General features: G+C 35.5%; 1 protein-coding gene across 1 annotated transcript; it reads left to right on the forward strand.

Moving 5' to 3' along the window:
* The first annotated feature begins 4,006 nt into the window (after positions 1–4,006).
* Positions 4,007–14,113, forward strand: LOC147481409 (putative methyltransferase PMT11). Its single transcript, XM_086577369.1, has 9 exons — positions 4,007–4,699; positions 4,788–4,916; positions 4,991–5,261; positions 5,592–5,702; positions 5,961–6,120; positions 7,900–8,157; positions 8,283–8,405; positions 13,330–13,407; positions 13,596–14,113. The coding sequence occupies exons 1-9, from the start codon at positions 4,118–4,120 to the stop codon at positions 13,801–13,803; spliced, it is 1,920 nt and encodes a 639-aa protein (XP_086433495.1). The 5' UTR covers positions 4,007–4,117; the 3' UTR covers positions 13,804–14,113.
* The last annotated feature ends 1,424 nt before the right edge of the window (positions 14,114–15,537 follow it).

A 15,537-nucleotide genomic window follows, 5' to 3' on the forward strand; every position in this document is an offset into this window, starting at 1 on the left:
TAAAATATTCTCAAAAAATAAACAAGATTTTAACAAAAATTGGAAATCCAATAAAGAGTTTCTGAGAATTCGATAAAAAATATAAGAACTAATGTTACTTGTTTAAAATGCAGAAAAGTTGGTCATTATGCTAGCAGGTGTAAGACTAAACAAAAGTTAAATAGTCTTCAAATTGATGAAGAATTATTAAAACTCCAATTAAGTAAAATTTTACTTAATACTAGTGCTTCTAAGTCTGCAAATAGTTCAACTAATGAATTATTTGATTCATACTCAAGTTCTTCTGAATCGGATGAAGAAAATTCATGTCATTGTAACATGTTACAATCAAAATGTGATAGCATGGAATCTATCTTAAAGATGAATGGTTTAAGCATAAATGTTTTAACCAAAGATCAGCAATCTGTTTTAGATCTCTTAGAGAATATTACTAATCCAAAAACAAAAATTAAGTTAATAAAAACTTATTTTAAAGCTGTAAACGGTGATATTATTGACCCTAGTGGGTACACTCTTAAAGAAGTTTTGAATATATTAGGAAATAATAAACCTAGTACTTCAAAATCTATTGTTTCTTCTGATCTAACTCTTTTATCAGATTTAATTAAGCCAAGCAGTTAGTAATTTAGAAAATAATATAATTCAATTAAAAAACAATCAGAGTCTTTTTAGAATTGAATTAGACAAATTACAGCACACATAATCGGTGATATTAGAAGTGACGTCAGACAATAACTTTGAACATTGTAATTTTATATATTTCTAGTATCTTTTCTAAAAAATGGAATGTTTATATAACCTTAGTCATTAATCAAGATTATATATATTCTTATTGATTATATTGTTTTGGTTGACAGTGGTGCAGATATGAATTGCATGTAGGAACGTTTATTACATCAAAAGTATTTTGAAAAAACTAAGCAAAGCAAGACTAGTGCTAATGGTATCAAAATACACATTCAGTATCAATTAAGAAATGTTTCCGTTAATACAAATGATATTAGTATACCTTTATTATTCTTATTAATAAAGGGTCTTTCTCAGCAAATTATATTGTGAACTCCTTTTTGAAATTCTATTTTGCCTATTAGCAAGATTGATTCTATGGGTATTTATACTAATTTTAATAATCAATCTATTGTTTTCGAGTTTATAACTCTTCCTTTGCAGAAACAACAAACACGAACAATGAAAAAGCAAGATTGTGAATTAAATAATATTCAGGAATATATTCATTTACATTCACAATAACATCATACACAAAGATCCAAATATTTTGGAAATGACATACTCAAAAGATGAAATATATTTATTTTATCTTGTTATGAGAATATTTCTCAAGGATTATATCCTATACATATTCTAAGATGCTTTTGGACATCTTTTTACAATGCAGTATATATATACAATGCTACAATTTGGCTTATTGGAGACTCCATTGTATGGACAACTTACAGAGCATCCAACAGAGGACTCTGGATCCTTACATGATAAAGTTATTGTTGCTAATAACAACAATAATGAGGATAATTTAGACCTCCAGAACTGGAATCCTATCCAGGAGTCTGTTAACTATATTAACATCATTAATAAGGATGAATCTTTGGAGTCAGATTATATCAGCAACAACAATTTGAATATTTATTCAAATGGTAATATTGCAAGTTCTTCGCAATCATCTACTAGAAAATCCAAAATTACTAGTAAAATAACAGTAAGATATGAGGATCTAAAGTTACCAAGTTCATGATAATAAATATAGGTTCTTTACACATAGAAAGTTTCAAAGCTTTTAGAATTCAATTTTGGATAATGTTATCAAATCATTTGAACAAAATGATAAGAGAAATCTTATTCAGACTCTCAGGGTTACTGACAAATATTTTGGTAAGTTTAACTAGACTGAAACTTGGAATTGGACTAATCTTAACAAGTTAAAACTGTTGAAAGAATCTCAATATCAGAAACAATCTAAAGATTGTGTTTCTTAGAGTACTCTCTCCAGAGACTTTTCAAAATCCTTTTGGAATAAATCTTCTTCCATCCCATTATCAAAAATGGATTTACAATTGGAATTCCATTATTCTTAGTACTTGTCCTTTAATTAGAAAAGGTATTGCTCAAATTACATACCACCGAAACACATAATATGCATCCCACTCTTTGTGTTATTATTCCTGATACCTTTTGGCAACAATTCTGTCAATGAAATGTATCTTCTAGATGGCTTTTAGAGACGGGATTTATTAAATCCATTACAGTACGTAGGCATGGCTATATCCTTTAAAGCAGGATATACAAGGAAAACATTTTTACCTTTACCAATCGTTAATGCTATTGCGACTGCCATGATGAAATGACATCAACCTATTTACTGTGAATTCACCACAGCATGTCATGAATATCATGAGTATGGAACTCATCCAGCTGTACATCTGGTCCGTTTATATCGGAAGAAACCTTCTGAAATATCAAAGGTCTATACTAGTTCGGAATCTGAAGAATTCTTCAGGACTATTATTGTAGCAAACATACATAAAGAAATGGTAGATACACGTGCCAGTGGACTTCATCAGATCAAATGGATGATCAAACTAAACTCTATACAAAAGAACCCCCAATTCAGTTTTTTATCTGAAACTGACAGGTTTCTTATCCAAACAGAAGCTTTGGACACTTCCTCTAGTACACATGTTTTTCAGAAAATATGTCAAAGATATATGAGTCCTTCTTGTCAAGAGACATTTAATCTCATTAAAGACGCCCCTGGAGACTTCCTAAATCATTTAAGAAATTTTACATCTGACTCTCTGACCCTGAAGTTGAAGATGATCCAGTTTTTACTCAAGTTGTTGAGGATCTACTGACCCATAACAAGGACTTATGGACATAGACTTGGTCCTTATCCACAAACAGAATTTTATGCCTATGGCCCATAATGACGACCTCATGGCTATTTAATCGCTTTAGTAAAAAAGGTGACTAGTTTAAATACATTATATGGATTCTTATCCATATATAAAGTAGAAGTAATGAAAGGCATAATTTGTCAAGGTGGCCCAGCCGACTGCAACTACTTCAACACACATTGTCACTTTCTATGCGGACTTCAAATTATGTTTTGAAATCTGACTACTATAAAGAGATACCTCACCCTTGCTGAAAATTACCTTTCATCTTTTTCACTTTTTTGTCTACCTTTCAATTCCAGTACTAGTTTAAGAGTGCTCTCTCTCTCTCTCTCTCTCTCTCTCTCTCTCTCTCTCTCTCTTCAGTTTGCTTACAAATGTTTTTGTTGCTGACTGATCTCTTATGCAATCATCAGGTTTTTACCTGATCTTGTTTTCTTAAAACATATATTTATAGAATAAATCAATATGACACCCTAATCCTTCTCCTTAATTTTAGTCATTTACTTTAGGTAGTTGGGATGATGAGATCTTAAAAAACAAGGAAACTTATCTTAAAACAGGTTATACAGGTTACGGGTTGATGACCCTCATTAGACCCCGAGAACAAATTGGGTCTACTAACAGGTTACTTGAGTTAACATATGTCACCCTAATCCAACTCATTTATTTGACGGGTCCGGCGGGTCAATCTTTAAATGACCCAAAACCTTTTTTTCCAACCCGAGCCTGCTAATTTAATGTCGGATTCGTGTGGATTAGCGAGTTGTGTACCAAAAACTGTCACCCGGAATCAAGTGGGGTTTATGTATTTTAGTGAACGAGTGGTTTTAAATATGGTTTGATTATTATTTTTGGTACAAGTATGCAAATCGTGCTACGCCATCGGTGTTTTTTCAAGTCTTTAAACTTGTCGCTCTAACATCTCTCAGATAGTATGATTTTTTGAATTCTAGTTCTAATTTAAAAAATAATATAAAAACATTAGGAGGGGTTGAATATAATTTTAGTAACGTGAATGAAATTTTCTAAATTATTTTAAATAATATGAAGCTATTTCTAATTTAAATAAAGTGAGGGAGTTTTTTCGCAAATTATTTAAAAAAGGAGAGAGCAGATTAGAAATACATAAAGCAAGTCGACTGGAGAAATGAAGACATGACATATAGTCAACTCCAATCTGAAAATCAAAAGAGTTGAACTAGATAATGAAACAATCCTCCTCAATGTTAACAAGAATCTGTGCATTCATAATAATCTTCTTCACATTCTTATTATATCTAGTTAAACACTATACAGATGGTTATCTTTCTTTCTTCCAAAATCCTCAGTCTTCCCAGTACACTACCTTACATAATAATAATAATAATCTTTCCTCTATATTACTACCCTCACTAGCTCCATCCCCTTCCCCATCAGCACTCCACACTGATCATACAAATCCGTTGTTATTCGACCCTCTGCCGCCACCGGTACAGCGAACTCGGGGTGTTATAAAGTTGTTTGGTGTTGTAGATGATAATGGTATAATGATGGATGACTTTGAGGTCGGAGAATTTGACCCTCATTTTGTTGAAGAGATTAGTACTGAGGAACTCAACAAAGAGCGTAGTACTAGAATAAGGGTAAGGAAATTTTCTATGTGCCCTATGACTATGGCAGACTACATTCCTTGTTTGGACAATGTAAAGGAAAGACACTGCCCAAAAGGAGGTGAGAAGTTGAATTGTTTGGTTCCAGCACCAAAGGGTTATAGACCTCCAATTCCATGGCCTAAAAGCCGATCCGAGGTATTTTATTTTTTTCGATTCCTAGTGTAAATTACAGTGGTTTGATGCCAGCCTTAAAATGAGTATAGTGGTTTGAATTACATGACAGGTGTGGTTTGCGAATGTGCCCCATACGCGTTTAGTTGATGATAAAAGAGGACAGAATTTGATTACGAGAGACAAGAACAAGTTTAGGTTTCCTCGTGGAGTGGAAAAATACGTAAATCAGATTTCTAAGGTTTGTCAATTTAAATTGAAAAGGATAAATAACTTTACACTGCTACTTGTATCTGAGTAAGTTGAATTATGCAGATGGTTCCTGGAATTCAATTTGGTGTTCATACACGAGTTGTCTTGGATATTGGATGTGGAGTTGCAAGTTTTGGTGCTTTTTTACTTTCTCGTAATGTTACTACTCTGTCCATAGCACCACAAGTTGATCAAGAGAACCAGGTTCAATTTGCTCTTGAACGTGGTCTTCCTGCTATGGTAGCAACTTTCACAACACGCCGGTTATTGTATCCAAGCCAGGCTTTTGACTTGATACATTGTTCAAGATGCATGATTGATTGGATCCGTGATGGTAAGTTTGTCTCTTTTTTGTAGTTTGTTCTAAAAGGTCTGTTCATTTTGAATTGATCCAAGAACTCTCAATTTTTAGCAAGTTTATGGTGCGGTTTTAGTCTATTGTATTGCATTGTCAGAGTGTATATATTGTCTTACACGTTAACATACATTTCTATCTCTGACATCTAAATACCATCAAGGGTTAATATCCCTGTAAAGTGTAGTGTTCACTTTTTGAATCCATATATTTGGTTCTAAAACGTTACTTTTTGTTTGGTTAAAATCTGTCTGTTTGGATTCTTATACCAAGCATATTTATGTTCTTTTGTTTTTTTTTTTGGCAAAGGTGGAATTTTACTGCTTGAGGTCAACAGGATGCTTCGTGGCGGAGGATACTTTGCTTGGGCGACACAACCAGTGCATAAGCATGAAAAGGCCCTACAAGAACAATGGAAAGGTATTACCACGTGAGACTATTTCATACTAGAACTACTGAAAACAAAGTGGTCTAAATTCATTCACAGTCATCATATTTGCTCATGTATCGGTGATTTGGTTAATTTTGTAATCATGTGCTTTGTTTGAGTCTGCATTTCTTTTTATTTTGTATGTTTATTGATTTATTATTATTATTATTATTATTATTATTATTATTGTTTTACTTGTAAGTCTATTAACTTGCATTTGTACTTCACTTGGACCTGTCTGCACACAGAAATGGAGGACCTTGCCGGTCGTCTTTGCTGGGAACTTGTAGCCAAAGAAGGGTATATTGCTATGTGGCGTAAACCTTTAGATAACACCTGCTATAATAATCGTGATACTGCGTTCAGACCCCTACTATGTGATCCAGATGATGATCCAGACAAAGTTTGGTATGTGTGTTACCTACATCTTTGAGCTTTTATAATTTAAATTTAACTTGGTAACTTGTGTGATAAGTTGGATAATCTTGGACCACTGATGCATATTAGTCCAGTGAGGATTCGATAATAATAATAATACTAATAATAATATTAATAATAATACTAATAATAAGAGGCCTCTAATAATAATTATATTAACTTAAGGAGATGGAGGAGAAAGACTTAGGACCTATACCCCTACACGTGAAATTCCACTCTCCTTCCCTCAACTGCTCTTTTTTTTCACCTTTCTCTCCGCTCATTATTATTATTATTATTATTATTATTCTTATTATTATTATTGTTGTTGATATTTTTACTGTCATTTTACATATATATATATATTATTACTACTATTATTATCATTCTTTCTTTTTTCACTACTAGGAGTTCAATTGTTCTTAGCTTATTTCTGGTTGTTTAGGGCTTTGCATGTCCAGTCCCAGATTTATAAAACAGAATCGAATCTCTATATACATGCATGAAGTTAACTGTATAGACCCTGACCTTTCACCCCAGTTTCTTCACCTGACACCTGAGCCTACCTTCTAACTCTATTCACATTGTACTTCCAGCTTATTAAGCATCTATGTTTCCTGATTTAATATTCTAATCAACTCAACGGTACAGGTTTAGATTTTTGTGGGACCCATTGTCATTCAGGTCAGAATTGATAAAACAAATTTACCTGCTGAGCTCACTCAGTAATATTTGACTTTGATCCTTCTCGTTCCCATTTACATCTTGTATATTCACTCTTTCCTTTAATTTCATTCTGACGCTCTAATTGCCTATATTGTGATATGATTCTTAGTTTATTCTGAAAGGGGTTGAATTGCTCCCTTTGTGCTGTTGAGACTTGAGACATATTCTTAGTTAGTTATCACCAAGACGTGTGTTCCTACAAATGTAGGGGGTCATTATTTTGGGGCAAGAAATGCACTCTTCGGTGTTCTAAAATAGAGGGTAAATATCTTGTAAAGGAGATGCAACCATTTGGAGTTTGTGCATCGTTACCCACTGTTCATGTTTAAAGAGTAGAGATCTTGGCCTGAGGCTTTGCTAAGCCTTTGTATTGAGGTGTAAACCTCAAGGCAAGAGTTCTTCAATAGTAATGTATACATGGTTGGATCTCAAAAAGATATCTTCAATAAAAAATATGTAGTAACAACATAAAACAAGAATGAGGAACATCTATATTATGTGAAGGGTGTAGGCCCCCCACCATAAGGCGAGATCCAACAAATAGAGCCAACTGTCACTTTTACTTAGATGTAGGCTATGAAGCAAGTACATGGCTCAACTTTTCTGTGGTAGTTGGACGCATTGGATTGGATTTGGTGTCCTGTCCAATGCAGCAGTTGGCATCTCAACTCTCACACTACTTTTAGATGTGACAAGGAAAAAGAGAAGGAAAAATTCAAACGACAAGATGAATCAAGGCTTTCCTCAATAACTCAATCTATGTTTAGTTCAATATGGCTATAATATGGGAAGGTTCATGCCCCCTTAGCTGCCTATGTTATGAGCAGGACTTATATATCATGAATATTGATTTTGTATTTAGTTATGAATCTTCATTCGGTGGTGTATGCCGCATACTTAGGGTCTGTTTGACCCCAAGCACTCAACCAAAATGAGAATAACCAAAAGGGCCCACTCAAACCATACCCAGACCCTGAAAAAAGAATGAAATAAGAAATAAACTCTCGTAGCTTAATTTATTACACTTTTTCATGCTATTTGCAGGTACGTTGATCTGAAGTTGTGCATCAATCATCTACCAGAGAATGGATATGGAGCGAATATCAGTCCGTGGCCTTTACGCATATATAATCCACCAGATAGGCTTCAGAGCATACAAATGGATGCCTACAAATCTAAGAAAGAACTTTTCAAGGCAGAATATAAATACTGGTTAGATGTATTAGCACGGTATATTCGTGCTTTCCACTGGAAAAAACTAAAAATACGGAATGTGATGGACATGAGGGCTGGATTTGGAGGGTATTGTATTTATTATCATTTCCAGTTCGAAATATGCACTCACTTATACACACACATTCATAGTTACAGTAATATTTCATTCCATTAGAATTAAGTTAATCCTTTAAGTTATTGTATCTTGGCAGATTTGCAGCAGCGTTGGTGGATCTTCAGATTGATTGCTGGGTAATGAATGTTGTTCCTGTTAGTGGCCCCAACACTTTGCCTGTTATATTTGATCGTGGATTTATAGGAGTTATGCATGATTGGTATGGCACCGGTTTCCTTTTATCTTTTCAATTATAAGCTTCCAATTATTGGTGTTTGTTTATTTAGTTTTCGGTCTATAGTGTTGAATAGGTACATGATGTGTAAAACACCATTGAAACTTTTAGAGTTTTAGTGTAGCTAATGCAGACACAGATTAGATTTGAATTCCTCTAATCAGCTGTAGCTGCACGTCTGACTACATGTGGTGCGTAGAATGCTTTTTCTAAAATGCTCTCTTTGGCTCAAATGAGTTAGGCATTTGGTTTTTGTTGATTTACAGATAAGCTATTTGCAAAGTTTATCAGTGCCATGAGCTTTCTTATAATGATGATTTTTCAAATAGATTTATAATCATGCACACCTGCATAAAGGGTTTCTTAATTTTTGATGAAAATAACCTTATTAGAAAAGAGGTACAGGGATATGACAAGTTCGGCGTAATATAGCATATCTACATCCTACATAGGTAGGCATTCCCTTGGGCATTGTCTATATGAACAGTGAGGGTGGGGTTCAGTAGAAATGATATAAAACAAACTTCCTGAGATGTTTAGCATAGTCTCACATGGTTGAAGTATAGTATAGAAATTTTATAGACCTCTCCACTCATCGTCAATTAGTTCAGGTTGAATGCTCCTTAAAGTTTAAGATGGTATATGATGCGGATAATAATTAGCGGAATCAACTGTTAAACATCATGAGCTTCCGACTTAAAACCAATTGATGATAAGTGGAGTGGTTCAGGAACATTTATACTATATTGCAATGCTTCACACATTCCATCGGGGCCTATAGAATACATCTCCACACACCCCCTCATCTGTGGCATTACTTGAGCCTAACACGTGGACAACACACTTGGGTGACTTGGAGTCGTGGAGTAAAGTGGCCTTTGGCCAAAACACTATAGCCTACTCTATTACCATGTTAAACATTATGAACATCCAACTTAAAACCAATTGGTGTTAAGTGGAGAGGCTTAGGAACATTTATATTATAGTGCAAGGCTTCACACATCCCATGTGGAACTATAACAAATATCACAACAACAACAATTTAGAAAATGATAAACTAAGGTTTTGTCCTTATACTTTTAGTCAACTTTCACTCACCCCTTGCACTAAATTATCGAGTAAAAAACTATGTACTTTAAGTCTACTTTTCATATATTTTACCCATTTTCCATTGACTCCGGCCCCATTCCATCACCCAAATCTTAAATTGTTTAATTTGTCAATTTATCTCTTCTTTAATTTGTGATTCCATCACCCTCTGTATCTCATATAAAAAAATTGTTAAGTTCTCTCTCTCTAATTTCACCAAAAACAGTTTGATTTCATCATATTTGGGACTTATGGTTTTTTCTTTCCCTTGAAATTGAAATGAAGTTGTGAAATTTAGGCCAGAGTCAATGGGAAGAGGTAAATTGAAAGTAGACTTAAAATACAAGGTTTTTTCAGTCAATAATGTAGTACAAAGGGGTGAGTAAAAGTGCAAGGGGCAAAACTTTAGTTTGTCCTTTAAAAATTCCACACTTCATTAAAAGTAATCATGATTTCTAGTTCTTCATAAACCCTTAAAATCACACCTTTGATCCTAGTCTCAATTAACTCAGTAGCATCAACTCCCCTAAATCTAATTACAAGCGTTGCAAGCCCTTTATAGGGTTTACCGTTTACCATGACAACAACACAAACCAATCAAACTATGTCACATGGCTGTCACTAATAAAAGTAAAAGAAACCAATTAAAAAGGGAGGGGAGCTCCTAAAAGCGTGCACACCCTAGGGCTTGACCATGGCTCGATGTCTACATCAGTATGAGAATAGCCTATTGTGTTTAGCCCAAAGGACCCGTTTACTCCATGCTACCCAAGTATGTTGCCCACGTCTTAGGCTCAAGTAACACCATTCCTCAGGGGACATGTTGAGATGCTTACTATGGTCTCATATGGGATGTTTAAAGCCTTCAGTATAGTATAAAAGTTCTCCGGCGTCTCCACTAATCACCAATTGGTTTTGAGTTAAATGCTTCTAAAGTCTTAAACTCAATAGCATCAAAAACATCTAAGGATTTGCACCAACTCAAACTCTTCAATTTGCCAACTTCTGTGCTTGGCACAAATTGAAATCCAATACCAAAAACGTTCTTTCCCTACTAATGTCGTCAAACATAGCTTGTTTACCTCTGAAGAGAACCATGGAACTGCTGAGGGAGTGATGGAACCTCAGGAAGATTTGATTTTACTTTTCATTTTAATTTCTCCCATGTATTTATGTCATTATAAAAGGAATTTGGGTTAACTAGTATTACACCCCAAATACACTGAAAAAAACACACGGTCAACCCAATTTGACTTTTTTTTTTGTGTGTACTTGGGGGGAGAGGGAGACCCTATTTCCCATATATTGGGGGTGAAATCCTAATTGGCTCATCTAGTGGGGGTGTAATACTAGTTAACCCAAGGAATTTTATTAGGGTCTTAGAGCTCAGTAACTTGGGTTTTTGACTGTTCTAGACACCGTTCTCCGTGGAACATTGAAGGTAAAGGTGCAAAATGTGCTCCTTCAGGTACAGCTGTTGATTCGTGTATACCCTTGTTTATACAAGATCTTATGCAAAGTTAAAATGCTATAGAAACTGCCCACTTGCCTCCACTGTAACCAAGTGACTGCAATAGATACTAGTATAAAAGAGGAGAGGAGCTTTGCCACCATGGAAATCCCAATCATTCAAGTGTAGTTAAGGTGAAAGTTCCCAAGCAACAGAGGTTCCAAGCACATATGATATGGGATTAACTGATGCCTCCTCTTCTCAGTTGCTGATGATTAGAACTATCCTTCTCCTTTTTGAGGTGGTTTCGGGCCTGAAAGCTAACCTGTCCAAAACTTTGATTGTGGGTATTGGAGAAGTGGAGAATTTGGAGAGTTTGACTAGGGTTATTGAATGCAATGTTGGACAGCTTCCATGCAAATATTTGGGGCTGCCTATTGGAGTGAAGTATAAGAACAACATATGACACCTTATTCTTGAACTATTTCAAAAGTAATTGAACGGGTGGAAAAGAAAACTACTTTGTAGGGACTAGGGAGGAAGACTTATGCTAATGAAAAGTACCCTCTCGAATCTTCCAATGTTTTATTTGTTTCTTCTAACAATCCCGGTTAGTTTTGGTATTCTGTTAGCATTTGTGAGAGGTTTCTTATGGTGATCTTGCAAGGTAAAACACAAGTATCTTCTGGTGGCGTGGGATACAATTAAGGAGGGTGGTTTGTGGTTTCAGCATTTCAAGGAGATGAATCAAGCCTTGCTTGGGAATGGATTTGGAGGTTCAGCCATCTAATATAATGTTAATGTTTTATGGATGGATGTAATTATGGCCAAGTAAGGGGTCATCAATAATGGGTGGTGGACTAAATAAGTAAATCCTTCTCATGGATGTAGTTTATGGAGTGGAATTTGGGCGAATCTCACCTATTCAAGGAAGAATTGGCAAAGTAGGGGACGTAAGTAAAACTTTCTTTTGGCAAGACCGTGGTGTGTGGAATCCAATCTTAAGATTGTGATTCCAAGCATGAATCAACATTTTTGCAAGAAAAATGGCATGGGAAATGACTTTCTTTGTCATGGGGAGAATGGAGCTGCATGGAATCTCAGGAGAAGTTGATTGGGAGGTGGAAGAATGTCGTCGACCATTAAGTACTCTTGAACAATACAAAGGAGGGAATGGTGAACACGAGTAAATTGGAACAAGAAAGGGTTCTATTTTGTGAGGTCTTTTTATAAGAGAATAGTGGAAGGGAATCGTATGGCTAATTGCTACACGAGTCACATTCCCACAAGATTGTATGAAAGGAACTTAATTAAACCTTCGAAAGTAAAGTTTTTTCTATGGTGTGCATTCTTGGAGAAATTCTTATTGTTGATAAGTTGCAGCTTAGGGGTTGGAGCATCCCGAACAGATGTGTGTAGTGTGGGCAAGAGGAACAAACAATCAATTCACCCCTTTCCATGATGTGCATTTGTGGTGCAGGTGAGGGAAATTCTCAATACGGACATAGCTTCTTTCTCACCAAACAGTGCAGCTGTAAACTATGCAATCTTAGGCAGGGCGACATGGCCTAACACCGTCACAACTAGATTTGGGAAACTGGTTTAGGGTCGTTCTCCTTACGCTGTGTGGACTCATTTGGGAGCTGCTTAATTAGTGTATTCTCAGAAATCAGGCACCTAATTCAGAGAACAAATCAAGGCGATCAAGGAACACATTTTGTATTGGAATATTATGAAGAAATCAATTTTAAATAGATGTATACTTTACAAGGTCTTTTGTTTTTATCATATTCTTTGGATCAAAACAAATTGATAATTTCCGCTCTGGAGCTATGGGCCGTGGCCCGTGGGTTACCAGATAAAATTTGTCCAATAATAGTTCTCAAATAACATCTGCATTATGAGTACAAAGGATAAATGATAATACTTAAATTTTGATTTTGATTTTTTTGTTTTTTTTGGGGAATCGCACATATCTGTATTTAGTGTGGCATTCATGTTTAAAAGGAAATTAAGGGAGATCTATTAATCTTTAGCCTGGGAGACTGAGTCTGCACTTTTGTAACAAGATGTTCCAGAAGCTCTCAAAAGTCAAAACTCATTCTTGTTAAAAAGGAAGGGCACTCTCGTCGTAAAATCTTGCCATCTAAATAGTAGTTTTACTAACTGATATAAGTATGTGTTTCTGCTTACTGAAACAGAGTTGTTGGTGGCAACAGAGAATTTCCTCTGTTATCTTGCAGGCTTAACTGTGATACACCTGAAGCATTTTAGTTTTGCATTTGAGTTCCTTAAAGTTTTAATTCATCTCTTTTATGCTTTAGAAGAATCTACTGATTTGCTGTAAAGAGATACCTTGTTCTTGTTCAGGTGTGAGCCGTTTGATACATATCCCAGAACTTATGATTTAGTGCATGCAGCTGGCCTATTCACCATTGAACGAGAAAGGTATCTCAGTATCTTTGTCCTTCTGTTCTGTTATTGTGTCCATTATTTCTTCAGTTCTTAATTAAGAGGTGCAAATGTTCGACTTAAGTAATGTCTTATTCGTTTAAAACTTGGAAGGATTCGTTAGTTTCATACTATTGTTTCTGGAGGAAATTCATTGACATCCTCTTTACCCCTCACCATTTCAGATGCAAGATCTCTTCAATCATGCTTGAGATGGATCGAATATTGAGGCCTGGTGGTCATGCATACATTCGTGACTCCTTATATATTATGGATGAACTTCAGGAAATCGCAACAGCCATGGGATGGCAGACAAGATTACGTGACACAGCCGAGGGGCCGCATGCAAGTTATCGGGACTTAATTTGTGAGAAAAGATTATTACATACTTAAAAGTCACCAATAAAAAACCAGATTTAGATTTTACTACTCACGCGCCCAAAAGAGAACAGAGCTGAAGGAAAGTGATTTTCATTCACACAAACCACACGTAAAGCCTCTTGAAGAGAAATTGTTTGATTCAAAGTCTGTTACATCTGATGTTGTAGTGTTGAATCTAATTTGCTTCTTGTTCTTGTATAGTCCGCTTCATTCTTTGATGTAATTAATTTGTTGAAATATAGAGGGATTATCTATGGTTAGCTTTGTTGCATTTTTCACACGAAATGTTTGTTATGATGTAAATATGTATAAATCGTTAACACGACGGTGTATTTTTCTTTCTTTTGACGTACGAAAAATGTTAGGCCTGTGATATATGGGCTTCTGCTTGCTAGAAAACCGTTCTTTGCTTATGAATAGGCCGCTTTCGGAACTCCAGGAAAAACAGTGGAAGCCTCGACAAGATATATCCTTCCAGCTGGACAAAGGTAAGATGATGCAGGAACATGTCTTCTTCATTGTTGCAGGAAATTGCAGAGATCTCGATACCCTGGCAAGTTTGGTCTCTGAAATAGGTCTTCAAACCAGCCTAAATGAACGGAAACATTGGACCATTAAGAGCATTCCCAATGCAATGTAAGCAGTTTTGAGAGGAAATAGCAATTTGTCACTCTTATAAGCCAAAAACAATGGCCCAATACAAGAGTGACAATGAGGGTAGTTTTTCACTAAATTGTAATGAGGGTAGCACTTACTATTGACATAGTTGCCGACTTGTGATTTTCAGACCGAAACGTGTTTTTTCGATTTTTTTTTTTTTTTTCAAACGGGCATTTTTTTTTTTTTGATATTTTTTTATTTTAAAGTCACATTTACATTGGACAACCCCTAGTAGCTTCTCACCAATAAAATAACTATGAGAGGAAATAGTCTTATGTGAGTTTATGTGGGAGTAACAAGTTGTTGTTTGTATTGGGAATACTCTTAGGTTTCTCTGACAATGTGTTAATTGGACGGACCAATCGACCCCTTTGTTCGATTCTCTAACCTCCTACCCTTAATCTTCTAATTTTGTAATGTGTAAGTAAAAATTGTCCGCATTTCTTCTAACTGCCAAAAGAGATCTGTCACAACTCACGCCACCTTTACTTTGCCTGCCAATCTTTGATTCTTTTCAAGGACACTACTGTAGAAATTCAGCACTCAGTACATACATTTCCTTCCGCGGCATATAGTGGTCTATGCCATGTCCCCCAAGCCCTAGCAACATCCCCTGTGGTGATTCCGTGATTCATACTGAGGCCTACCTCCTTTAGTTGCGTAATGCGTATACGCAATCCATTTCAGTTCTTGTGCAATCAAACTTTATCCCAAATGAAATCCTTCTTCCCGTTGTGCAATCTGCAAACTCAAAGTCCCATTGGGCGCATTTCCATCAATTCACTCACTGTCAACATAAAATTTGTGAAGGTCACCTCACAGTCAACCCAACTTTGAGGGAGGCCATAAACAAAATAGGGTTTTTAAGACATACCCACCCCCACCGGTTGAGTGCCTTCATTGGTTTATGCTTGTTAAATTTACGAAATAGAACTTATTGAGGGCATATTTAACATTTCATACCGGAGTTTTATTTTTTTTATTGGAAGAAAATAGAAAACCTTGACTAACGGTCAATGAGAGTCAAATCTAGTTTACCGGCATAAGGGGAGACACATCTAAAGAAAATTAGAGTGTGGCTGGGCC

Source organism: Coptis chinensis, chromosome 8, assembly GCF_015680905.1.
Source record: "Coptis chinensis isolate HL-2020 chromosome 8, ASM1568090v1, whole genome shotgun sequence".
NCBI lineage: Eukaryota > Viridiplantae > Streptophyta > Magnoliopsida > Ranunculales > Ranunculaceae > Coptis > Coptis chinensis.